The sequence below is a fragment of the Mirounga leonina genome, unplaced genomic scaffold (genome assembly GCF_011800145.1).
Source record: "Mirounga leonina isolate KUSES-001 unplaced genomic scaffold, KU_Mleo_1.0 Mir_125, whole genome shotgun sequence".
NCBI classification, from domain to species: Eukaryota; Metazoa; Chordata; class Mammalia; order Carnivora; family Phocidae; genus Mirounga; species Mirounga leonina.
In genome coordinates this window covers 58170610-58195450 of record NW_023270305.1, presented here as the reverse complement: position 1 = coordinate 58195450, position 24841 = coordinate 58170610, and the positions used below count along the sequence as shown (strand labels likewise).

The window sequence follows — 24841 nt, the reverse complement described above, 5'->3', positions numbered from 1 at the left end:
GAATGGGTGAGCTTCCTGGCTCGAAGGAAGTTCCAGCCACAGTGCAGTCCTGGGAGAGCAAGGAAACAGGATCCAGCTTCGTAAAGCCAGACCCTGTCTCACACGGGAAAAAGTTTTTGTAGTATCCATCTGTTTTACTCAGGCACCTGTGGTTCTTTACTTTTTACAAGAACCAGAGGTAGACCTAGCATCTGCCTCAGAGGATGAAGGAGATTCTGAGTTGAACTGTAGGGGTAGAAGGTGAGAAATGGAAATAAAGCAACAGATTTAATCTTGCCCCAAACAAAGAGCACCCTTAGGACTGTAGGAAACTACGGCCAAGTTTTAGAAGCTCCTTTCCTATCATTAAATCCAGGATCCAGCTTGAAAGGCCTTCCCCGAATGCCATTGGTTGCTGCTGGTGAACAGTGAAGCGCCACTCACTTCTCTCGAGGGTTTTCCGAGTCCGCACAAGTGTCGTGCTGCCCCTGTAGCTGTTTTTCGCTCCTCAGAGCATACCCCTCAGATGCCATCATCGTGCCCTCTTGGAGATCTGTGTCATTTGGACACGGGGCCCCAGGTCACCACTTGGCCTTTCCCTTCTCCCTGGTCCCACTAGAAGAGAGAGACTGCCCGGCCAGAAATCTGTTGGGCACGTGTGAGACTTAAGTATGTAAGCTACCTTCAGGATTCTGTTTGGTTGTGTTTCTGCATGGTGAGACTTCTCAGGCAGTGTTTGAATTATTTTTATCTCCACCATTGCCATGAGCTTCAAGGGTGGGTATCCTGTTGTAGCTGCCAGTTTCTGATTCCTCCTCGCCTTCTGAGCACTTGGGTGTGGCACCGTGAAGGGACCTGGGTCTCTTACTCAAGACCTTTGACTAAAGGCAGGACCTCCTGCATTTTGTGCCTGAATCCAAATTACCTTCCTCCTGAAGATAGGCTTTATATTCTTACAACCCCCTGCAAATAGTGACTGGAATTTGAGGTTTGGGAACTTAAGTTTTTTTTGGACATTCCTTCCCCACACACATTTTTAGACAGTGATTCCTTTAGCCCAAATTCACTAACAGTCTAAATTTTTTTTCAAATTTTTGGTATCTGAGAAAGGGTATCAATGCAGTAAAGAGGCTTTGGCCTTTATTTTTTGTTGTTATAAAAGAAATATAATGTGAAAAATGTGGGGAGAGAAGGTACAGCCTTTAATCTTATCCCTGGCACTTTCCGATCCGTGCCATGGGGTTTTATACCATTGAACATGCATACACTCTTTCCATTTAGCATTATTTAAGAAGTATTTCTCTATTTTTGCATTTTACCTAAGTGATATAAGAATACTAAGGTCCCTTTTCCTGAAGCTATGAAACCCCTTTCAACTAAAAAAAATGAGAAAGTCGCTGTGCGTATCTTAGCATATACCTGGCGGTGTTATTTCCACTCGCATTATTCCAGTTGCTCTGTAGGCACTGGCACCCTGTAGGACCAGAGAGCGTTTCCCTTCGGTTCCCCAGGCAGATGACGGCTGCTGTGTTCCCACGGTCCGTTTTGCTAGCATTCACTGCGGGCCCGTGTCACCCACAGCGTCGCTCTAAGCTTGCTCTTGCTCCCGAGGAAGGTTCTTAAAGGTCAGTCAGCAGCTAGAGCTCCCTGAGCTGCTCGTGGCATCGGAGAGAATCGGAGGTTGTGTTCTTCCTCATCCCTCCGTGGGGGCCCAACGAGAGAGACCTTGCCCGAGCACATGCAGCAAGAAATTGCTTTGAGACTCAGACTGAAAACCCAGCCTCCTCATTGCCCCAGTTAATACCCTTCACTTAGGCTGGCCGGCTGGCGTGGGTTCCTCAGGCATGCCAGGGCAGCTGTATCACGGCAGTGCTGCTCGGCTCTCGGTGTGGCGCAGCTCCTCCCTGGGGCCGCGGAGGCCGTCCTTCTCACGGCACTCTGGCATTCCCGTAGCTGGTCCTCACCGTTTCTGGTGGAGAGCCTGAGCCACTGGGCGCGGGAAGGAAGTTTGCTGCGGAGTTCTGGCACCGTGATGCTGTGTGTGAAGAAGCCCTGTGTACAGCATTCAGGCTGGGGAGCCAGCACCCCATTTCCCTTGTCACTCCCAGGCTTAGCAGCTCCTACTGGTTCTTAGGAATTTTTGCTTAAGGTTTTGTGCTTCAGCTTCATTCAACCTTGATTACGCTTATCCATTCATGAAGAGTGGGGTCTAGTAGGTAGATAATCTCACCCGTCTCAAAATTTTCATTCTTGGTTCATTGTTGTTTGAGGGGAGTTTTTCTCAAGGTGGGAAAATATCTGTTTAGGAGACATTAATTTAAAGCCAGTTTTATATGGTTATCTATATTTTCTTAGCCACACATTGTCACCCCAGTTTCTTAAAGAGGAGTTTCAAATTCTCTTGCAGTGCCTTAGATGGGGACTTGTACACAGTGCATGCCCAGATTTTTTCCCCTCGCACCAACTTAGGAAGCACTGGATTTATATGGCTCATTTGAGGCCATCCTCTGCCTGTTTTGTGGCTTGGGCAGGTGTTTTGGTCTCGCGTACTCATTTGGAGGATGCTAACTAAATTCTCTTGCTTATCTTGCCTTTTCGACATAATGAGAACTGTACAAACAAACTGCTTTTATCATATGTAGAAACCCAGGAAAGACATTGAGTTGTAAATTCAGTCTTTCAAGATTCTGTGTTTCCTTTTTTAAAAGCTATTTTTTATTCTTGTTTTAACAGACATAGGAAGAATCGTGAGGCAGCCAGCGAACTTCTGATGAGATTGAAGGACAACAGGGATCTTCAGAAATTCCTGCAAGATTGTCAGGAGGTATGTCTCCCTGCAGCCCCTCCCTTCCTTTCTTCTAAGGAGAGTGAGAGCATTTGGCAGAAGAGCCCTTGGGATTATAAAATTAATTGAGGCCCAGAAGTTCATTTCTAGCTGAGCGTGTATGGCACCTCGTCCGTTCTCTAGCCTGCAAGCTACCACTTAGAGTAACTAGATTCTTCTAATCAGAATAGTCCAGAATTCTGTCCATTACAGTGGACCCTAGCCGTATGTGGCTATTTCATTTTAAATTAATTAAAATTAAATAGAATTCAGAATGAACTCTTCCATCATACTAGGTGGATTTTAAGTGCTCAGTAGCCAACTGTGATTAGCAGCTGCCATATCGGACAATGCAGATCTAGAACGTTTTCATCGTCGAAGACCGCGTGATACCCCAGAACGTTTAATCTAAATGCATTTAATATCCTGTTGTAAGTAAGAAGGGAAGAACTAAGAGGAATAGGAACTGGCTACCCAGGTAAGAAGCAGCAAAGATTTGAAAAATACGGACTGAGTTTCTTACTCACTGAAGACCTTGAAATACCATCTTTCAGGTTCCTTGAATACGTGTCTAACATGCCAAGAGCAGCAATTCTTATTTCAGACTCCCGAGTCTTAACATGTGGTATTGATCTGATGAGTCTCATACTATTTCATGCCCCCCTGATACGTGCATAAACAAACTTGGAAAACTAAAGTTAGCCAGAAAAATGCAGTCTTTCTGCAGGCTAACTGGAGAATAACATCTGGCTGCCTTCACATGTTCAATAGTTTAGGAGCACATCTCATTTTTCTGTCTGCTAGAGAACAACAGTGAGACTCCGTCCTCTCTGGTTTATTGGGTTAAATCCCCTCAGAGGCAGAAATGGGATGAAGAATATCCAAAGGAAGCTGCAGGGACCTTGGGGGAGGGCAACTGGTGGGTGTGGGGACAGGATCGGGGCTTGTGTGAAGAACATGACTGAACATCACACCACCTTGCCTGCAAACACATTGCTGTGTGTTAGAAGAAATACAGCCCTAACAGCAGTTGTGTTAGATCATGTGTGACAAGAGATCCTTCATGTCCATTCAACTGCTGTCTTACTGTGAATCTTGCAATATGCTCCAGCAGCTAAAGCTTCAGAAAGAAAGCCCCTGAACTCTGTAGGGTAGGGTCTGTCAGCTTCCTGTGCCATTCTGATGAATCTAGATCTGTGGGGGATTTGCCTGGGGCCAGACAGGCTGAAGACAAGAGAGCCTCTTCACGTGACACTGAACGTTAATAACCCATTGGATAGGATGCTCATTTAATGAGGTATCAGTGTCCCCCAGACAGGACATAGAGAAGAGTAATGGGATCGGAAGTTAGCTGTGTAGGGTTGCGTGTTGTTCCACAGGGAATACCCAGTGACTCTTTAGCCCTGGAAAGATCAGGAGCTGTTTGCAGCCTGGGCTTTGCCTTTGACACACTAGAGGTCCCTGTATTACCCCTTGATGGTTCCCCTGTCGTACCATCGATGACTCATTTTAACCTCAGGCCATCTTGGGGGGAGGATGGAGTGAAGAGGATTCCATACTCTTGCTTAAAAGGCAAGTTTAATGAGATGAAATTCATGGACCTCAGCATGGTGAAACTTAGGCTAAATTTGGGGGAAAGAATGCCAGAAAATGAGCAGGAGGTGAGGAGACAAGAGGAAGCCTTGAGAGAAACCCAGGTGAAGTTTTCCCCTGTTTTCTGTTGACATATATGTGGATTCATAAGTAGAAACGTGGGGAAAAGTAAATGGATAAAAATGATAGTCCTTCCCAGGGGAATCACAGGAAATCGTCTTACTGGGTTGTTAGATCTTCGTTACTACTTGTTCCAAATTAGCACCCTTGGTTGTAAGGAGTTCACTTCTTACCACGCACCAGTGACTGTTGGGCATGCCTTGAGGGCTCACTCCTGCCATGATTTCCCCTCACAATATGCAGAAAAGTTTTGGCTGGCCTGTTAAGTCCTGGGAATGATGTGCAGGTCTCTTTGTGACTGCTCTGCCAAGTCTTCCTGGTTTAGCCTTTCTTTCCTTGAGCCTCATTAAAATTTAGTACAACCATAGCATCTGCTGTGGGGTGCCATCTCTCCCACATCAGCATGGAGAGTTTCCGTGGAGTGACTGAATGTAGGTCAGGTTTGGAAGCTCCAAAACCCTTGGTATAGAAGTTCAAGCAGGGCGCCTGGGTGGCTCAGTTGGTTAAGCGACTGCCTTCAGCTCAGGTCATGATCCTGGAGTCCCTGGGATCGAGTCCCACATCGGGCTTCCTGCTCAGCAGGGAGTCTGCTTCTCCCTCTGACCCTCCCCCCTCTCGTGCTCTCTCTCTCTCATTCTCTCTCTCAAATAAAGAAATAAAATCTTTAAAAAAAAAAAAAGTTCAAGCAAAGGGGAGGTGTGTGGTTTTCTTTGGTTGTGAACTCTGAATCATTCAGCCTCATTAAAATACATACCTTTTTTAAGCGTCCGACTCTTGATTTCTGCTCAGGTCATGAGACTGAGTCCCAAGTTGGGCTCCACACTGGGCATGGAGTCTGCTTAAGAGTATCCCTTTCCTTATGCCCCTTCCCCGCTTTAAAAAAAGTCAAATTAAAAAATACCTTTCAAGCCAGGATCTCTGAGAATGGAGTCTGTGTATGGACCAGCTTTGCATTTGAAAATCTACCTGTTATGCTCCGAGAAACTTCCAGAGCACTCAGAGGTCAGATTTAGTACCCCTGCTGGCTATGGGTATTGTCCAAAGTCTCGGGAGTCCAATTTGTGTCCCCAGTCCCTTCCCCATGGGTGCCTTGGCTAGAGCAGACACGGGTTGTGAGATCTGCCTTTGTTGCCACTTCCAGTAACCACTGCCCGGATGGGGAAATTTACTGCAGGGGCCTCCCTATTCCCAGTTGTAGACGGGTATAGAAAGCAGTATTTCAGTGTGAATTCCTGAAAAGTGATTTAGAAGTTACTGCTTTTCTCTTCTCTTCCCTCACACCATAGGGAAACTACATTCAGAAACTGAAGGTTTTTTAGAAGGGCAGTATAACTAGACTTGTGTGGCACAAGGGATAGCGAGTTCCATTGCTTTGCTCTGAGCTTGAATCAGTGATCAAAGCATTTTTCCTATCCCTTTCCAATCTGCACAGTGTTCTTTTTTGCAGAGAATGAGTATATTCTTAAATGACCTTTGCAAATGCCCACGAATAATAACTGTGGTTCTGATTGCAGAATTCTGATGAAGGGCTGATGAACTAGCAAGTTCCATAGCCCCATTTCATTGTGCTGTAGCTCATGGTGCTTTATCTGTAGGATGATGTGTTCAGCAAAAAGCAGATTTGTTTCTAAGCCTCTGATTTTTATGTAGCTCTTTTTTTTTTTTTTTTAATCTCTCTCGGTAGGTGGTTATGAATAGCGAAAATATGTGAATGTCCTTTGCACTTTGGATAAATGCCTTCTATTGTGTTTAATCTGTGTGTATGTGGAAGACAGGGGAAGTTTTACCATTTGGCTTCCTTTTAACCTCTTTCCCCCTTGGACTGAATGAATGGCCATAGTAACTCAGATTTGAGCTACCCAGATAACTGGAAAAAAAGGTAATTCTTTTAAAGTAGGAAATTTAGCGTCTCTGTTGTTATGTAACCAACCTGTGGTCCTAGCTTACCAAGAGCTGTATGAGATTTACTGGTTTTTCACCTCAATAAAGAATGACAACAAAGATTTCACTCCCTTTTGCTTTCTACCCACCCCACCCCCACCCTCCCTGCATGGTGGGTGAATATACTGAGAAAGGTAGACATGGTGCCTGGGAATTTGCCCATATTCAGAGCCAGGGGTGCTCCTGTGACCTACATCACCCTCCTTGACATCGTTTTCAAAGAACAGACTTTGTGTTGTTTAAACAAATTAATGGGAAAGCCTTTCCCAGCAGCAGCCCTGAGTGTGAGTGAATGGCCTTGCAAATGTTGGTCCTGGAAGGGAAGGTTCTCTTTGGCCTTGCAAATGTTGGTCCTGGGAGGGAAGGTTCTCTTGGTTCTCTATGCCATTTCTAAACCTTGGAGATTGGACCATGGAGGGTTTGGGGTGCAGATTTGTTGTGGCAGCGACTGGTGTAAAAAGTGGGCTTCTCATGGTCACACAGGAGAAAGGGACAGGGTCTCTTCTGATCCTGCCTTCCTTTGTGTATCTTTGTGTATCCTCTTAAGGAAACAGCTGTTCCCAGGTTAGTGCTGTGCACGAGGTAGGAATTAGGACCTGGCATGGCCAACTACAGGCAATAAGGAGCCAAGCGAATTGGGATGAAAGCCAGCAAGGGGAATGTGTCCAGGGCCTGGGGCTGGGCTGGCTCCCACCGTCGGCCTCATGAGAGAACTACAGTCTGTCAGTGGCTGGCAGGCTTTGTGAGCCTTGCTGGAGTTTAGATCCAAGGAGACATGTTGGGTCTCAAATCAAGTCCTGGGGAGTGTTCTTGGTCTGAATGGAAGGCTCTTGAGAGAAATAGAAGGCTATAGAAAGAGAGGTGAAGGTGACTCAAACTTTGAAGGCAACTTTAAGAGGGCATCCTTGTTGCCTTACTCCTACAGTGAGCAAGCAATTTATGTGTTTTGGCATTCCCATAGATGCGCTGTGGGAAAAAAGAGTGGGGGTTTTGTGTTGGGTCTTTTTTCTACGTAATAGAAAACCAAAAAAGTAAAAAGATCACCGAATAGAGTAAAAGGCAGTTAATCATGATTAACGTGGTATAGCTGGCACAAGTGTTTGGAAGAGAAAGAAGATTGTGACTTGGACCGGTTAGGGCAGAATTTTAAACACAGGTCTTTGGGGGGAAGACTGGTTCCACGTGCCAAACACTTTAAAAGCTTTTGTGCTTGCAGATTTAACGTTAGAGACGTACTTTGGAGCAAGGCTCAGGTACATCTCCCATACAATGGAGATAACCTGTCATGACGGGTCAGGGTTGTAAAGTAAATATTTGGTTGTCTGTTGACATGGAAACGTGCGGTATGCTTAGTACAACATAACACAACTCTTTCCAGGCAGAAAAAAGGCTGATGTCTGTGATCACAATCTCTGAAACCTTTCTGATTTTTGTTTTTCCTAGCTATCTCTCTGGATCAATGAAAAGATGCTTACTGCCCAGGACATGTCTTATGACGAAGCCAGAAATCTGCACAGTAAATGGTTAAAACATCAAGCATTTATGGCAGAACTTGCATCCAACAAAGAATGGCTCGACAAAATTGAGAAGGTGAGAAATTAAAAATGTTTGATGAGGCTCCTGTTTCTGTGGTGTGACCACGGCATGAGAGTGACCCCGGTGGAGGTGAGCTTCTCGCTTTAGCATAGCCTCTTGGATTTTTGAGTCCTACTGATCCCATACAGAAGTTAGACAGCCTGGAGCAGTCCTTCTCCCACTTAACAATTCCTGAGTTTGACTCGGTAGAAGGGAGAAAAGCAGAAACCCAACCAGGTGTGGCACAGAACGCTTGATTTGTCTTTTAGTGAGTACTAGTTGTTGGGTTTCTGTTTTGTTTTTCACCTGCTGTGAGCCCCCTGGACAGAGTCCCCACTGTCTTAATCCTGTCACATGTCCTGGACTGTGCGAGACTGATGATTTGCACAGAATTGAGAAAGATTACGTGTTTTTGTTTGTTTGTTTGTTTTTTAAGTTCTCCCAGTTTTTCTTGGGTGACCAGGCACTGTAATAACTTAAAACGTATTATTTTGGCACAGGGAGATGTTAGGCAGCATAACTGAACATGAAAGTGAAGTTCCCCTCTTCCCCTTTTATAATGTTTCGGACTCTTTTTTTTTTTTAAGATTTTATTTATTTGACAGAGATAGAGGGAACACAAGCAGGGGGAGTGGCAGAGGGAGAGGGAGAAGCAGGCTCCCCACTGAGCAGGGAGCCCGATTCAGGACTTGATCCCAGGACCCTGGGATCATGACCTGAGCTGCAGGCAGACACTCAACTGACTGAGCCACCCAGGTATCCCTTGTTTCAGACTCTTAATGGTTAAAGTAATGTGTTAGGGTCTTTGGGGGCTGAGTGGAGGGGATGAAATCTGATGTCCTGAGCACTTCCCCACTGCCCCAAATGAAACTGTTTCATCATGCCACGGTCACTTCTTGCTGGACTCTTGAAAGCCACATAGTGTACATAGACTAGGCCCTTGTCCATTTTAGTAAGCAGTAACCTTTTGTGGAAAGGCTCTGTATGTTGAGTGAATAGGTAGATCACAGATTAGGGTTGTTTTTCACAGTGACCTTTGCTCGCTAGCAAACTGTATTTATTTATGTTTTCCAGGAAGGAATGCAGCTCATTTCAGAAAAGCCTGAGACAGAAGCTGTGGTGAAGGAGAAACTCACTGGTTTACATAACATGTGGGAAGTCCTTGAATCCACCACCCAGACCAAGGCCCAGCGGCTCTTTGATGCAAACAAGGCTGAACTTTTCACCCAGAGCTGTGCAGATCTGGACAAATGGCTGCACGGCCTGGAGAGCCAGATTCAGTCTGACGACTATGGCAAAGACCTGACCAGCGTCAACATCCTGCTTAAAAAGCAACAGGCAAGTGGTCGAGGCGACCACATACTTGGGCCTCTTTCTGTTTTGACATCGTCTTTAGGGTCTTAACTCGCCCACCATTTTCTCAAACACCTGTCTTCTGTGTGAAGGGGTTTTAACCCAGCAAAGTGTTTGTCCTGACAGCATCATGGGACATTGCTAGAATCAACTGGAAAGACACAATATTAGTAGAAGTATTGGGTGTCTGTGCACAGGAGTACTTTTTTTTATTGTCATCATCTTAGTTGACATACCACCATTTAACAGTTGAGTAAATAATTCATTTCATTCATTTCTGTAGTTTACACAGGGGAAAGTAATCCTGTTCACGTACTTTGCTGTATAACATCTAGTAGATACATGTTAGTTATCTGAGTGGCCAAGTCCCCAGCCCCACAGTTGTGCTTAGAACCAGTCACTGTGGGAATGTCTCTGCCGAGTGCTGAGGCCTGTTTCTTCAATGGGATGCCCACCCTTCTAAGTGATGTGGTTATTTGACTATGTTACTATGCATTAAGGAGTTTTGTTAAGGGTGGTTTTTTACTCGTGGCTGTTTACTTCCCTACCTAAGAAAGGAGTCCATTAATTCCTAGATGCGACCCCCTGTCTCTCAGCCATCAGTATGTGATGTTTCCTTAGTGAGATCCCCACCCCCGCTTTCACTTTTGCTCATTCTCCTCCTGTAAGTAAGCAATTAGCATGTTTTCACCTCGTAATCCGGTATTTTAAAAAAATAATCAGCCTTCTAATTGAAGAAATTGAGAGAAGGTGGAAACATGCTATCCTTTTTGCCTAAAAGAACTGGAACCTTAAGATGTTACTGATGGATAATGTAGGTTTCCAACATCGTTATGGCTTCTGAACAAGCAGATGAAGACTTTCTTTTCCCCATAATTCTTGTTTCTCTTGTCATTTGCCTTCTAAGTTCCTGGATAAACTTGAATGTTGTTCCTGAGTTTAAAAATCCTGGAAAAGGGGGGTGCCTGGGTGGCTCAGTTGGTTAAGTGTCTGACTCTTGATCTCAGCTCAGGTCTTGATCTCAGGGTTGTGAGTTCAAGCCCCGGGTTGGATACCACGCTGGGCGTGGAACCTACTTAAAAAAAAAAAAAGTCCTGGAAAGGGATTAATTGGTCGTTTGGTAGATGTTAAGAATCCTTTCTTAGACTCTCCATTATATAAATTTATACTAGATCTTCCATTTTGGCCAGTGCCCAAAACAAACATTTTATAGGACTGCATGTCTCCCATGTCTCTGGTGTGACACACTTGATATTTTCTGCCCTCAGATGCTGGAGAACCAAATGGAGGTGCGGAAGAAGGAGATCGAGGAGCTCCAGAGCCAGGCCCAGGCCCTGAGTCAGGAGGGGAAGAGCACCGACGAGGTGGACAGCAAGCGCCTCACCGTGCAGACCAAGTTCATGGAACTGCTGGAGCCCTTGAACGAGAGAAAGCATAACCTGCTGGCCTCCAAAGAGATCCATCAGTTCAACAGGGATGTGGAGGACGAGATCGTAAGTAGACCTTCACCACACAGGGGGCCTTTCCATAAGCCTCCTCACCTGTCCTGCCTTAAGCCGTGTTCTCACTTCTTTGTTAGACTCACTTTGCGCTGCATCGGTGAGCTGGACTATCGAAGCCCATGCTTTTATGTATTTACACGAAATACAACTCCACTGTTCTCCTTGATTTTCTAAAGATGTTCTAGGGTTTTAAATTTTATTTATTTGAGAGAGAGAATGAGAGACAGCACGAGAGGGAAGAGGGTCAGAGGGAGAAGAAGACTCCCAGCTGAGCAGGGAGCCCGATGTGGGACTCGATCCCGGGACTGCAGGATCATGACCTGAGCCGAAGGCAGTCGCTTAACCAACTGAGCCACCCAGGCGCCCCAAAAGATGTTCTAGGGTTTTAATGCCCCTAGAATAGTAGTTTTAAAAATTAAGGGTGAGGACTCTCAGTGAGTCCAGCAGTGAGGATGAAGTAGGGTCTGAAAGACGAGCCCTTGCCTTGTCCTGGGAGAGAGGGTCCATCCAGCTCCTCGGGCAGCCCTTCCCCGTGGGATCGCACACACCTTCTCTCTCAGGCTGGCGTCCCTGCTAATCGTCTGTTTTGCGCTTGTTTGCATCAAATATTTGTTCTTTTTGAGCGGTCCTGACCACCTAAATTTACAATTCTTTCCAGTTGTGGGTTGGAGAGAGGATGCCTTTGGCAACTTCCACGGATCATGGCCACAACCTCCAGACTGTGCAGCTGTTAATAAAGAAAAATCAGGTAAGCGTTCTTCCTTGGGCTAGCTCAGTCTGATGAATAATTGCTCCAGATTACAGGGCAGAGACTGGGAGAGAGCACTGTTTCCCCGCTCCCACAGACCCTCCAGAAAGAGATCCAGGGACACCAGCCTCGCATTGATGACATCTTCGAGAGGAGCCAAAATATTGTCAGCGACAGCAGCAGCCTCAGCGCTGAGGCCATCCGGCGGAGGCTCGCTGACCTCAAGGAGCTGTGGGGCCTCCTCATCGAGGAGACTGAGAAGCGCCACAGGCGGCTTGAGGAGGCGCACCGGGCCCAGCAGTACTACTTCGACGCAGCCGAGGCGGAGGCGTGGATGAGCGAGCAGGAGCTGTACATGATGTCTGAGGAGAAGGCCAAGGTGAGAGAGGTTTCCAGCCCTGCCCCAGGGAGCCTCAGACTCCCACCTCGAGCTTGTTTTCTGTGGGTGGCTGTGTCTTGGTCAGACATTTCATCGTTGCTTTCCAGTGTCATGGGGGACACTGTGGTGCATTAGGTGACTGGCATCTGTGGCTGTTTCCCCTTGACACAGAATCTTCCTCCGAGTCCTGGTATGTCATTAAGACTAGGTTTATCCTTTTTTTTTTTTTTTTTTTAATATTTGCCAGAGTGCTTTTTGCTCTTTAATTAATAGAGTTACCTAAACTTTACAAGATGCTTTTGAGACCATTTAAAAGTTTTTAGGGTTGCAGCATGCTGTTATCTACTTATGTGTTAGACTGTGAGGAGCCTCAGTCGGCCAGGGCACACTTGGTTTCCTGGGCTTTTGCCTGTACGTCAGAGGAGGCTCACTCATTCCGTATGATCTTTGTGTTCGTCTTTCACGGGGCCTCCCATGGTCCAGACCGTGTTGACCCTCCTGAAAGGCTTCGGTGTTGCACTGCCCATATCGCGCTTGTGGTTTTATTCTTATGATTCTTCCTTCCGCCCATCATGCAGTCAGCTGGTCCTGCTTGAAGGTGGTGTTAGGTCAGAGGGGACGACTGTGGTTGTGACCCTCCCCCTCATTGCAGGATGAGCAGAGTGCTGTCTCCATGTTAAAGAAGCACCAGATTCTGGAACAAGCTGTGGAGGACTATGCAGAGACCGTGCATCAGCTCTCTAAGACCAGCCGGGCCCTGGTGGCTGACAGCCATCCTGAAAGGTGAGTACTATTTCGTCAGGATGAGAAAGGCCGCTCAGTTCCTCCCAGTGGGAGGGTCTGTTACTCTGACCCATGCAAACGGGAACGGCAGCACCCGTCTTGAGTAACTGGTGATGTAGATCTTTGGGAAGCGTCTGTAAAATAGACCCAGTAGGCTTGTGCTGAACAGAAAGGGCGAACTGTTATATTAGGAGATTGTTCTTGTGGGGAACATATCTCCTATGAGCCCAAGGCCTTCTTGAAAAATGATTGGTGTCATGAGTCACAAGTACAGATTGACTTGCACGGATATGGGTTATCAGAACCTACCCTTGGGTTGAAAGTCACCCAGTTTAGTTAAGTGAGGATTAGTTTTAGGAGGAGTGGTAGACAAGAATGCACAGACCTGTAAAATAATAGGAGCAAGATGATACCACTTCCTCACAGATCAAGTCGTTCGAGCATCTTGGGAATAAAGAAGAAGAGGGGTATGTGTGTTACTCCCCCACTTTATAACACGCTCACATATTAACTTTAATGGCAGTTATTTTAGGTTTGCTATGTAACTGCCTTTTATAACTCCGGAAAAGAATCGGCTTTGTGCATCAACCAAGGCAAGGTGAAGATGCAGTCAGTGGCTGTGTTGGTGTGGGCGTCCTTCATGTGTTCATGATAGGATTCCCAGGAAAGTGCCTTCCTAGTCTCTAGGGTCAAGCATCAAGAAGTCCTTGTCTCTTTGGTTTCCTGTTACAAGATTGTCCTTATGAGGAGAAGTTGGAAGGAGGGGAGGCAGCACTCCCAGGACCCACTTGACAGGAATGGTGGGGAAGAGCCTGCACCCCAGAGAAGGTAGAGATATGTGCCAGTCAGGGATAGCATTTCTCCCTTCGGCCGCATGGTTCTTGAGAATGGAAGGTGGCTCCTGGGTTTTGCATTAACTTTTAACGTCAAAGGAAATCCTGACTTCCAGAGTCAGCAATGCAGAGAATTAGGGTTTCTCCTCCCTCCCTCCATCATCACCGTCATGATGGCCTTCAGCCTTAATGATTGTGTTTTGTTTACATGTTGGCTCTAAAATTACTCAAGGTCAAATTCCAGAGTTTTGTATTTTAGGCTAAATAGGAGAGCCAGAAGTTTCCTTCGAGAAATTTTATGTAACATGCTCTCTTAGCGTTTCCCCCTCATTTGTTTTCTCCCTGAAGAAAATGTGACATTTAAGGTCCTTTTCCTGCCGCCCCTCCCCACCCCCACCCCCTCTTCCAGTGAGCGCATCAGCATGCGGCAGTCCAAAGTGGACAAGCTGTACGCTGGCCTGAAAGACCTCGCCGAAGAGCGGAGGGGCAAGCTGGACGAGAGGCACAGGCTCTTCCAGCTCAACCGGGAGGTGGATGACCTGGAGCAGTGGATCGCCGAGAGGGAGGTGGTCGCAGGGTCGCACGAGTTGGGGCAGGACTACGAGCACGTCACGGCAAGTACCGCGGGCAGAGCCGGGGCAGCCGTGCAGTGTGCACTATGCCTGGAGGGCCGCTTGACTCCTTATCTGTGAGCACATCACACGCCCCAGACTCTCATCAGAGGTCATGGGGTTTGGTTTCAGCTCAGCTTGTTTATCACCAGACAACTTTGACTGAAAAAAGGCTTGTTTAACCTTTCTGTGCCCTTTTCCCCAGTAGGAAAAGGAGATGGAGCCAGGGCCTTGCTCTGTGATAGTGAGCAAGGAGGAGGACTGATTGAGTTTTTAGAGCTAAGACCTGTTAAGTCACGCACACTACTTATTACTTTCCGAGGGACGTTCATGTGATCAAGAAATAAAATGTTCACGGTAGTCTCACTGATTTTTTTTTTTTTTTTAACACTTATCCCCATTTCAGATGTTACAAGAACGATTCCGGGAATTTGCCCGAGACACTGGGAACATTGGGCAGGAGCGTGTGGACACCGTCAATCACATGGCCGATGAACTCATCAACTCTGGACATTCGGATGCCGCCACCATCGCTGAGTGGAAGGATGGGCTCAACGAAGCCTGGGCTGACCTCCTGGAGCTCATTGACACGAGAACACAGATTCTTGCCGCCTCCTATGAACTGCACAAGTTTTACCACGACGCCAAGGAGATCTTTGGGCGTATCCAGGACAAACACAAGAAACTCCCTGAGGAGCTTGGGAGAGATCAGAACACAGTGGAGACCTTACAGAGAATGCACACCACATTCGAGCATGACATTCAGGCTCTGGGCACTCAGGTGGGTCAGGGAGCTGCCCAAAGTGGTGGGGAGCATCTTTGTGCATCTCTGAGCATCTCTCTCCATTCCTTGGCTCCTCAAAACATGCCTCCAAGAATTGCCCAGATTCAACACACACACACACACACACATTGTTAAAATGCTCCATTTGGGAGAACTCGGTCCATAAAGTTCACAGTGTGCTGCATGTGCAGACATCATTAAGTGACTCTCCCCACAATTAAAACAAACCAGATGCACTTGCAAACGTTTGCAAGTCATAGTCCTTCTCAACAAGAATTTGTATTATGTTAGCTGTTCACCCAGAATCGTTTCCACAATAATACCTTATTATTTTCCATCCACCAGGATCTGAGTTTTATGTCCGTGAAGAGGGAAAACAGGAGTCTAATGTTTTAATATGCCTGGTCTCCCCACTCCCCCAGTCTGAAATGGCTGACACAAAGACTTTCTTTAAAAGATGCTTGACAGAGTGATAACAGCATAGCAGTGAGAACCTGGAGTATAATCACTCTTTAGTTCACTCCCCAGTCTCTGCACAGTTTCTTGTTTAGTCTTATGACTTTTAGAGGAAAAATCAGTTGTATCTTTTTTTCCTAAACTTGATGGTCCTAGAGGAGAAACCAGTTTTATTAAAGATACCAGCCCTGGGTGTGTTAGGAGGTTTGTTCTTGTCTGTTTGGAGCGTGTTGGTAATCTAGGGCAGGGATCAGCATAGGAGCGCAGATGGTAAGTATTTTCAGCCTTGTGGGACACCTGGTCCCTGTTGCAAATCCTCAGCTCTGCCTTTGTAGCATAGGTGGCCCCGGACAATACGAAAGGAGGGAGCATGGCTGTGGCACAGTAAATCTTGATTTATAGAAACACGCGGCCCAGCTTGGACTGTGGGCTGACCCCGATCCAGTGCCATCAGCCTTACCAGTCTTCGGTATACTTTGGAGTTTGTTCTCTGGAGGGACCACCTTTCCCATTGCCTTTTCTCCTGCCCTTAATTGGCCCCTTCTAGAAACTGATAGATCACAGTTGGGGCTCCGTGCAGATTAAGTGGCTTCAGCTTTTCCACCAAGGAGGTAGAAGATACCGAGGGAATATTTAAGAACGGGTATGTGGAGTGGCTTAGGGTCAGCGTGGAGTGGCTTAGGGTCAGCATGAAGCAGAATTTAGTAGGGGGGGTCCACCGTGTATCCTGAGGATTTCCAGTCTTTCCTTCAGAGCTGGTGGCCTCCCCAGCTCTGACAGCTTGCCATTCAGAAGCTTGTCAGCTTTCCTGGTCAGGGGCTTTCATCACACATAAGGTCCTCGGGCACCACGTGAATGCCTGAGGCTCCTAACAATGCAGTCTCACCTGTGCCTGGAGCAAGGCCCCTGGAGAGGGGCAGACCCCAGTTTGAATTGGGGCCTGTTGCTCTGTATCACTGCAAGTTTAATTTGTGCTCCCGTGAGAGCTCTATAAGTAACTGTTGTTACATAAAAAAGCTTGGGGGAACTTGTGGGATGCCTCAAGGACAGAGCGAGAACAGACCTTCCCGGTGGTAGGTCTTTCCCTGCACCTGTAAAATCACTTTGTTTTAGAACTTCAGGAAACTCCAGAAATGATGGAGTTGCTCTCTTATTTTCTTCATTAAACCCCTTCACCCAGACTCAGATTGCTGAGGGCACCCATCTCCTCTCGAGGGAGGGAAAGAGTCCACTCCCTCGAGTCTTGAGAGTCTCTGCCTCACCGTGTCTGCTGGACGAGGCCATTTACAGCTCTAGAAGTATGCGTGCCCCTCCTGCAAATCAGCCCAGGTTTCTTGTCACAGAATTAGAATAGAGGGAGGCCCTTGGGGCAGGCTCCTAGAAGCCGGTGGTGCATCCTTGCCCGCCATTTAACTCTTTCGCCAGCCCACTCTGCACTCTGCACGGGAGCCATGGTATTGGTCCTCACTGCTCAGAGCAGTAGTTCATTTGTGTGGGGAATTTTCACTTTGGCTGTCCCTCCTCTACCTTGTTTTTGTTTGTTTGTTTGCTTGGGGCTTGTTTGTTTGTTTTTGGGTTTTTTGGAAAACAAAAACAACCAGAGGCACAGGAAAAGGTTTTTTGTTATTGTTTTCGTTTTGTTTGTTTGGGTTTTTTTTTTTTTTTAATTGTTGGGAAAGATTTGGTTAGTCCTATAGGAAATTAGTTTTTCAAATAATTTCCTAGGAACTTGCTCGTTGTACTTTGAGTTATACCTGAGCCACAGTCATGGAAGATTTCCAGAAGCAGGGATATGGAAATCAGATCATCATGAAAAATAAACCGCATTGATTCTTCTTTGCATCTGTTGCAGAAATTTGTTTGCCTTACATGCCACCACCTGCAGTCCTTCTTTGTGGTCAGGGTCAGTGTCCAGCTCCTTGAAAGCACCAGTGTTGTCCATCCTTCCCCCCTTCTCCCCGCGTACACCCCCTGCTGGTATCCAACAGCAAACTCCCCTCATAGGCTTCTCCAGGCTCCTGTAGTTTGGGATGACACTTGTCTGTGGACTGTGGTCACACAGCCTCAGGAAATGAAGGCTGAGTGTATATTCTCCTATATGTGTGTTCTAAATTTTTAATTAGATGTTGTCAACAGTATGGCACGACTAATACAAAAAAGCCCCAAGCAAACAAACAAAAACAAGGTAGAGGAGGGACAGCCAAAGTGAAAATTCCCCACACAAATGAACTACTGCTCTGAGCGGTCAGTGAGGACCACTACCATGGCTCCCGTGCAGAGTGGAGAGTGGGCTGGCGAAAGAGTTAAATGGCAGGCAAGGACGCACCACCGGCTTCTGGGAGCCTGCCCCAGATAACAGAAATCTAAAAATATAAAATAGCCGCAGTTACGACTTTCTCTTACACAGGCCTATCTCCCTTCCACTCCTCCCCCCAAAAAAGGCGAAAGCCGATCCTTTTTTTCCCGCTTTATTGCTCAGGAAGTGGATATTAGGTACACTCCATCCTCCTAGAACCCTTTGCATGAGTATATAGAGCCCTTCCTTGTTCTTTTACATGCCTGCAGAAGAGCCTCTTGTATGGATGTGCCATCATGAGTGCAACCAGATTCTCACTGATGGACCTTTATTTTCACTCTTCTGCTTTTACAGATGTTGCTACAATAAATAATGTCTTTCATTTCCTAAATGTGCATAATTACATGTAGGATAAATTCCCCGAAGTGGGGTCATAAAATCAGAAGGTGCGTTTGTAACTTTGATGCATACTGCTCGTGGCTTCTACAGGGGCCGTAGCCCCTTGTCCTGTCAACAGTCAGATCACTCACTGGCAGATACACCATCAGACTCGAATTTTTGCCAGCTAATAGATGACAAATTATAGTCTGTCCGTGGAGCATCTTTTCCTAAGACCCGCTTGCATTTCCTGTTCTGCAGAGTTTTTATTGAAATTTGGCGAGTGAGAAGTCCACCTTCTTGGATGTCAGTCAGTTTTTTGGGCTACATGAGATGATTTTTTTTTTTTTTTTTAAAGATTTTATTTATTTATTTGAGAGAGAGAGCATGAGAGGGGGGAGGGTCGGGAGGGTCAGAGGGAGAAGCAGACTCCCTGCCGAGCAGGGAGCCCGATGCGGGACTCGATCCAGGGACTCCAGGATCATGACCTGAGCCAAAGGCAGTCGCTTAACCAACTGAGCCACCCAGGCGCCCGAGATGATATATTTTTGTTTTTCAAGTTGAACTGGCCCATGTGAGGGCTCTTACAGCAACATCACATAACAATGGTAAACTTGTTTTCAAACTGAGTTCTTCATGGCAGTTCCTTGTTGTTCATGATTTAAAAAAAAAACAAAACAACAAACCCTTTTGTGTACCCTGCAAGAGCCGGTTGCGTGTTGATTTTTTTTTTTTTTTTTGCGCGTGTTGATTTTTCTAATATGTCTGCATATGTACCCTGTGCTTTCTGTACCATCTTTATATCCCAGGCCACCTCCAGGACACCTGACCAAGGTCTCCTGCCTGCATTCCTGTAGCATTTCATTTGTCTTCTCATTCGCACTGAACTCCGTAATGCAGTTTGGTACATTTATACTAAACTTGGGATTTTTCCAGTGTGGATCTCCCCGATAGAATTGTGAGCTCATTGGGGTGTAGGGGCCCCATGTTGGCTCAGTGCTCTCATTAGTGCAGAACAGTATATGGTGTGCATGGAGGGAGCGGTGAGGTGGTGGAGAGAAGGTCCCCACCCATCTGAGCTGACTCGTCTCCCTGGTGGCTTTGCAGGTGAGGCAGCTCCAGGAGGATGCGGCCCGTCTCCAGGCAGCCTATGCAGGTGACAAGGCTGATGACATCCAGAAGCGGGAGAACGAGGTCCTAGAAGCCTGGAAGGCCCTGCTGGATGCCTGTGAGGGCCGCAGGGTGCGGCTGGTGGACACAGGGGACAAGTTCCGCTTCTTCAGCATGGTGCGCGACCTCATGCTGTGGATGGAGGATGTCATCCGGCAGATTGAAGCCCAGGAGAAGCCCAGGTAACCCTGCTGGCGTCCTGGGTGGGAGGAAATCCAGCCTGCTGACCCCGGGCGATTGTAGAGGGATCTTCTAGAGAGAACCAGGGGCCTCTCCCGAGAGCTTCAAGGCCAGAGACGGGGTGATGAGTTTGGGAGCAGCTTCTCTTGCTTCTGTTACCAGGGAGCCAGGCACAGAGTTGTCGAACCCTCTCTACTACCCCTCCACCCCCATGCTCCACACCCACTCCTGCCCTCCTACCCTTTCTCTGGGCCTCATGCTTCAAGCAGCTACATACCCTGGGCATGACTAGCTCTCCCTCATCATTGGAATTGAGTTCTTTTTCTGTGTCTGAGATTAAAAACCACTCTGTCCTTTTCCTCATGCATTACCAAAAGTGTCTCTTACCCTCACCATCTGCTTAAATGGTGTCTTGAGACGATTATTTAATATTTGTTCCATATTTTCTCTCTGGCCGTGTTTGCTGCAAGGCAGTGAAGAGCAGCTAAGACATGAACGGGCAGGCCACATACACAACTCCAGTTCCAGCCCTGCCAGCTCCAGTCCCCGCTGTAATTGAGAAAAAGTCTTCTATTACTGTATATATAAAAAGCACTTGTATTTCCCAGATCAGGACTTTAGGTTTTGATTCATGAGAAGTTCTCACAGCTCTATAGTCATTGATTTCCAAGCTGGTGGTGGCTCTGTGTGCCTCTTTGTGCCTGAATAAGAGGGGATATCAGCTGCTCTTTGGAATACACATGTCCTGAACCTTTGGCACTAACTCGTGGGGGTATAAAAGTTTAAACAAATCCAGTGGTTTTTCTGGCACTTGCCTGGCAACCATTTGGAGTTACTCAAATGTGTGCACATGTGTGTGCGCATGCACACACACACGAATGAGAGAAGCCTTATTCCAAATGTTAGGTTGCATTGCTGGTCCTCAATCAGACCTGAAAGACATATTGTGCTGTTGTGCTGTTCCTGCAAATTAATTATGTGTTTTGAAACCTGCATGTTTATTTGGAAAGCTTGATCTCCTAAAGGAGGTATTATTTGTCTAATTTTAGGGATGTATCATCTGTTGAACTATTAATGAATAATCATCAAGGAATCAAAGCTGAAATCGATGCTCGTAATGACAGTTTCACAACCTGCATTGAACTTGGGAAATCCCTGCTGGCGAGAAAGCACTATGCATCTGAGGAGGTAGGACAGCTCTTTGCTTTACGGCCCTGGGGTGAATGCAGTTGGTCTTAGGATGTAAGATGACTTTGTTTTGTCAGTACGTATGCATGTGCATATGCAGACACATACACAGAGAAATATATATGTATTCATACACAGGTATGCTTACATGTATTTTGAAATTCTTTGCTCCTCTCCCGTGTATGTGGAATAGTTACGCAAGAACACTCTAGGCACAGAATAACATTTCTGCAGGCCTCAGATTGAAGTTCCATCCTTTGTCACCTCCTCCGGTACTCACCCTGGGTGGCATCCCTTTTCTGTCTAATTCCAGTGAGGATGGTGGTAATAAAGAGGTAAATGATGAGTCAGCATGTGGCCCCCTTGAAGGGGTAGGATCTTCTCTCAGAGAGGTCAGGGCTTTGCCCCTCTCACTGTCCATCTCTTCCTGAGTGTGTTCTCCATATGGAGCCCCAGAATCGGGAGGTGGCTCAGGGCATGGTTGTCCGCTTCAGGACAGCAGCTGTGGGTGGAGCCCAGCCTTTCCTCTCAGCCCCTTCTGGAAGGCACTTTGCCATGTTTTTCTCTCTAGTACATAAACAGACTGAGTAGTCCTTAGGTACTCTCCCTGGTTTAGTAGGGATCTCTACAGAAAATGTATTTTTCTTATGTGAAGTGACCCGTCAAGGGGAAGGCTAGGAGGATGTGGTACAATTTGTTAAGATGTCCCTGTTGTCCTCCTTTTCTCACAGATCAAGGAAAAGTTACTGCAGTTGACAGAAAAGAGAAAAGAAATGATTGACAAATGGGAAGACCGTTGGGAATGGTTAAGACTGAGTAAGGACCTACTTAATCTTTCCTTTCTTTTTGGGTGTCTACTGACCGCATGCAAGTTTAGTTTCCTACTGTGATTTGCTGTGATGTTATCACGTAATGATTTTTGGAGTTCTTAACGCTTCTTTCTTAATGTCCTAGTTCATCATTTCATGCTAAATATTTTTAAGTAGTTCCCTGTGGCATATACTTTATTTTTCATCCCATGATTGATCTCAGTGTTGTAAGTGGGATTTGGGTGTTCTTCAGGAACAGCATGGAATAACAATTTGGTATCCCTCTGGGAGAGTCCAGCTTGAAGTCCCTTCCTCCTCTAGTTATCTTTAAGAGGAATTATTACTGCAGTCAAGAAGGTAGAAAGTTGGCCTGATTAGGTCTTCTATCTGGTGCTCTTAATAGAAGGTTGGTAACTTTATAAAAGTTACCAACTACGAAGGTTTTGCAATGAGCTGGGCATTATACTAAATGTTGTATATATTTTTCTGTATTTACGCCCCAAGAGGACCCTCTGAGGTAGATTTTAATTTTAGTCTGATTTTATGAAGGAATATGTGAGCTACCACAGAGTTTATAACATGGGAATAGCATTTAATAATAGGTATAAACACTGAAGGTAGCCCAACTCCAGCATGATTTACCATGCTTCGCCATTCTGTGCATGGGGCTCTGGGCTCTATCAGTGTAATAGAACCTCATTCTCAGACCCCAGGGGTGCTCACTGGAAACAGAATCCAGGGGGCCTTGTCTAAAAGGTTTGTAAAACGCCTAATGCAGGCACCTCACCCTTTTGGGCTAGAACCCTCTTGAAAAAGAGATCCCGCTCTCGACCATTATTTGGACAAGGATTTGGTGTACAAATTGTGAGGATTTCCAGGGCACGTTCACTTCAGCAAAGCCTGTGTTCTTTGTACTGTGAACGAGGCACCAGGTTGTACGCTGGGCGCGCGTGATGAGGGGTGAGTCCCTCATGCAGCTGTGGGATCTTCTCCTTGTAGCCTTGTTGCAGAGAGGCTGTTGGCAGCTGCTGAGGACGCTGATGCTGCCCGCAGTCCTTTCCTCACCTGTATGGCCCCAAGCATCACCGCTTGAGATGGAGTGAAAATTAATGCTGGCCATGGTGCAAAGCCAAGTTCTAACCTGCCCTTCCCTTCACTGCAGTGGACGTACAGCTGTCTTTCCTCCCTCTCAGCTCCCCCAAATTAAAACCAACAGCTACCACCCCAGGAAGGGTGGTTGATGAATGAGTGCCTGCGTAGTCTGGTTGTATGTAGATTGAATTCCTTCAGGGCCCTGAGGCTTATCTCACTGAAGTAGGGCGGAGTGAGTAGAGCATACCTCCTAGGCCTGCACTGTCCACTGTGGTAGCGTGGTAGCCCCTCTCCACCTGTGGCTCTTGAGAACGTGCAGTGTGGCTCGTCCAAACTGAGGTGTGCTATACGTATAAAATGTGTATCATTTCAGAGACAGAAGGAAAAGAAGTTCCGTCTCAATTTTTTTATATTGCTTACATGCTGAAATCATAGTTTGATCTATTGGGTTATCTAAAATACACTTGTTAATTTTACCTGTTTGTTTTAAAGTTTTACCGATTTATTTTGTGTGTGGCTACTAGAAAAGTTAAAGTGAGATAAGTAGCCCACGTCACACTTAGGCTGTACCGCGCCGATCGAGGCTGGAGACTGGCAGCGTGGGCAGCTGCCACCAGGGCAGCATCGTCCCCCGACTGCCCAGGGCACCCCCCCCCCCCAGCTGGCCCACACTCACTCTTGGTACCCTGTGCAGTTTTGGAGGTCCACCAGTTCTCAAGGGACGCCAGTGTGGCTGAGGCCTGGCTGCTCGGACAGGAGCCCTACCTATCCAGCCGAGAAATAGGCCAGAGTGTGGACGAGGTGGAGAAGCTCATCAAGCGCCACGAGGCTTTTGAGAAGTCTGCAGCCACCTGGGACGAGAGGTTCTCTGCCCTGGAGAGGCTGACGACGGTGAGTGGCCGCTGGGTGCTGGGTGCTGGGGGTGCTTGGCCTTTTGGTTCTCCTGGGCAGCTTCTTCCTGTTTTCCTCCTAGACCAGAGAGTCATGTCATTGCTCTGTTGTTAGAAGCAGTGAGGACCTTCCTGAAACTGGCTGTTCTCTTGGTACAGAACCCAGTGAGACTGTCCAGGGCTGCCACTCCCTCAGTTACTTCCTGCGTACCTAGCTGTGTAGTCACTTCCCTGCCTGGGAACTGATTGATTGGGGTTTGCTTTTCTCTTTTGATCTGCTTTTCCTGTTTTATCTCATAGAAGCTTTGGTTTGTAGGGGAGCTTCACCTTACAGTTTAATTCAGATTTTCAGAATCAGAATTTCTATCAAGTAGTAGCTGGATCCTAGACCACTGAGAATTCTCTCATTCCTGATCATTTCTTCTGCCACCATTAAATTAAAGCTTTAGAATAAGGCTTGCTCACTGGTGTTTCCCCTCCAGTGACACTTGCACTTCTGATAGAAAGCTGATTCTTTATGGTCTACAAAAATGGAGTTCTTTCCAGTTTCTGCAGTACTGAGGATTTAAAACATATCTGCATACGTGTGTGTTAACTGGAATATTTTTAGTGCATACATACTGCTTGTGAAATGGCTTAGTTTCAGTTAGACTGCTCTGTGGCTTTTCTTTTATGTTACTTGGGTTTGGGCTGAACACAGATGCCTACCGCAGCACGAGAAGCCCCCTTGAGAATTACTGCAACTCTGTCTCAGTGGTGTTTGTCTGAGCTCTGATGGGAAGTCCATTGTGGACCCTCATGCTCAGGTACTTTCTTCCCAAGCAGAGTTGAGAGCTGCATAGTTCATTTAGAAATGAAACCCGGGGTCCCAGGGGGCACCCAAACCCATTGAGTAGACCTGCGTCGTCACTCAGGTCTGTATCCCATCATTCCGGGTTATAGCTGCAGTTCCTGTGATCCCAGTGCCGTCTTGCTGGGTGTCAGCCCTTCTGGTTGTCCAGCGCGATCCAGGGTAGAAAACTGAGGCAGGAGGGCTTTCTGGGTTCCTGAAGAACCCTTTCCTTAAAAGAGGCAGAGTTTGGGGCTCTGCTGAACATTGCTGTGTTTGCCCTCAGTTGGAGTTACTGGAAGTGCGCCGACAGCAAGAGGAAGAGGAGAGGAAGAGGCGGCCGCCCTCTCCCGAGCCGAGCACGAAGGCTTCTGAGGAGACTGAGTCCCAGCAGCAGTGGTGAGTCGTGGGCAGCCTGCACTGCTCACGTCTTAGCTTCCCTGACAAGTGAGGTTTGGGGATCATCTTTGCTAAGCTTGTGCTACACTAGGCCTCACCACATGCCCTTCTGTTAATTCTGTAGAGTAT

The 24841-nt window shown here is 46.8% G+C and overlaps 1 protein-coding gene across 5 annotated transcripts in view; it reads left to right on the top strand.

Moving 5' to 3' along the window:
• Window positions 1–24841, top strand: part of SPTBN1 (spectrin beta, non-erythrocytic 1) — a 195903-nt gene that overhangs the window by 155938 nt on the left and 15124 nt on the right. For all 5 annotated transcript variants that reach the window (XM_035001552.1, XM_035001553.1, XM_035001550.1 and 2 more), the window contains 14 exons: window positions 2713–2803; window positions 7901–8047; window positions 9107–9370; window positions 10654–10878; window positions 11546–11635; window positions 11733–12014; window positions 12667–12797; window positions 14040–14244; window positions 14648–15022; window positions 19263–19507; window positions 20555–20693; window positions 21425–21509; window positions 23289–23485; window positions 24600–24712. In XM_035001552.1, the coding sequence (XP_034857443.1) occupies window positions 2713–2803; window positions 7901–8047; window positions 9107–9370; window positions 10654–10878; window positions 11546–11635; window positions 11733–12014; window positions 12667–12797; window positions 14040–14244; window positions 14648–15022; window positions 19263–19507; window positions 20555–20693; window positions 21425–21509; window positions 23289–23485; window positions 24600–24712 (2589 nt within the window). The remainder of the gene's footprint in view (window positions 1–2712; window positions 2804–7900; window positions 8048–9106; window positions 9371–10653; window positions 10879–11545; window positions 11636–11732; window positions 12015–12666; window positions 12798–14039; window positions 14245–14647; window positions 15023–19262; window positions 19508–20554; window positions 20694–21424; window positions 21510–23288; window positions 23486–24599; window positions 24713–24841) is intronic.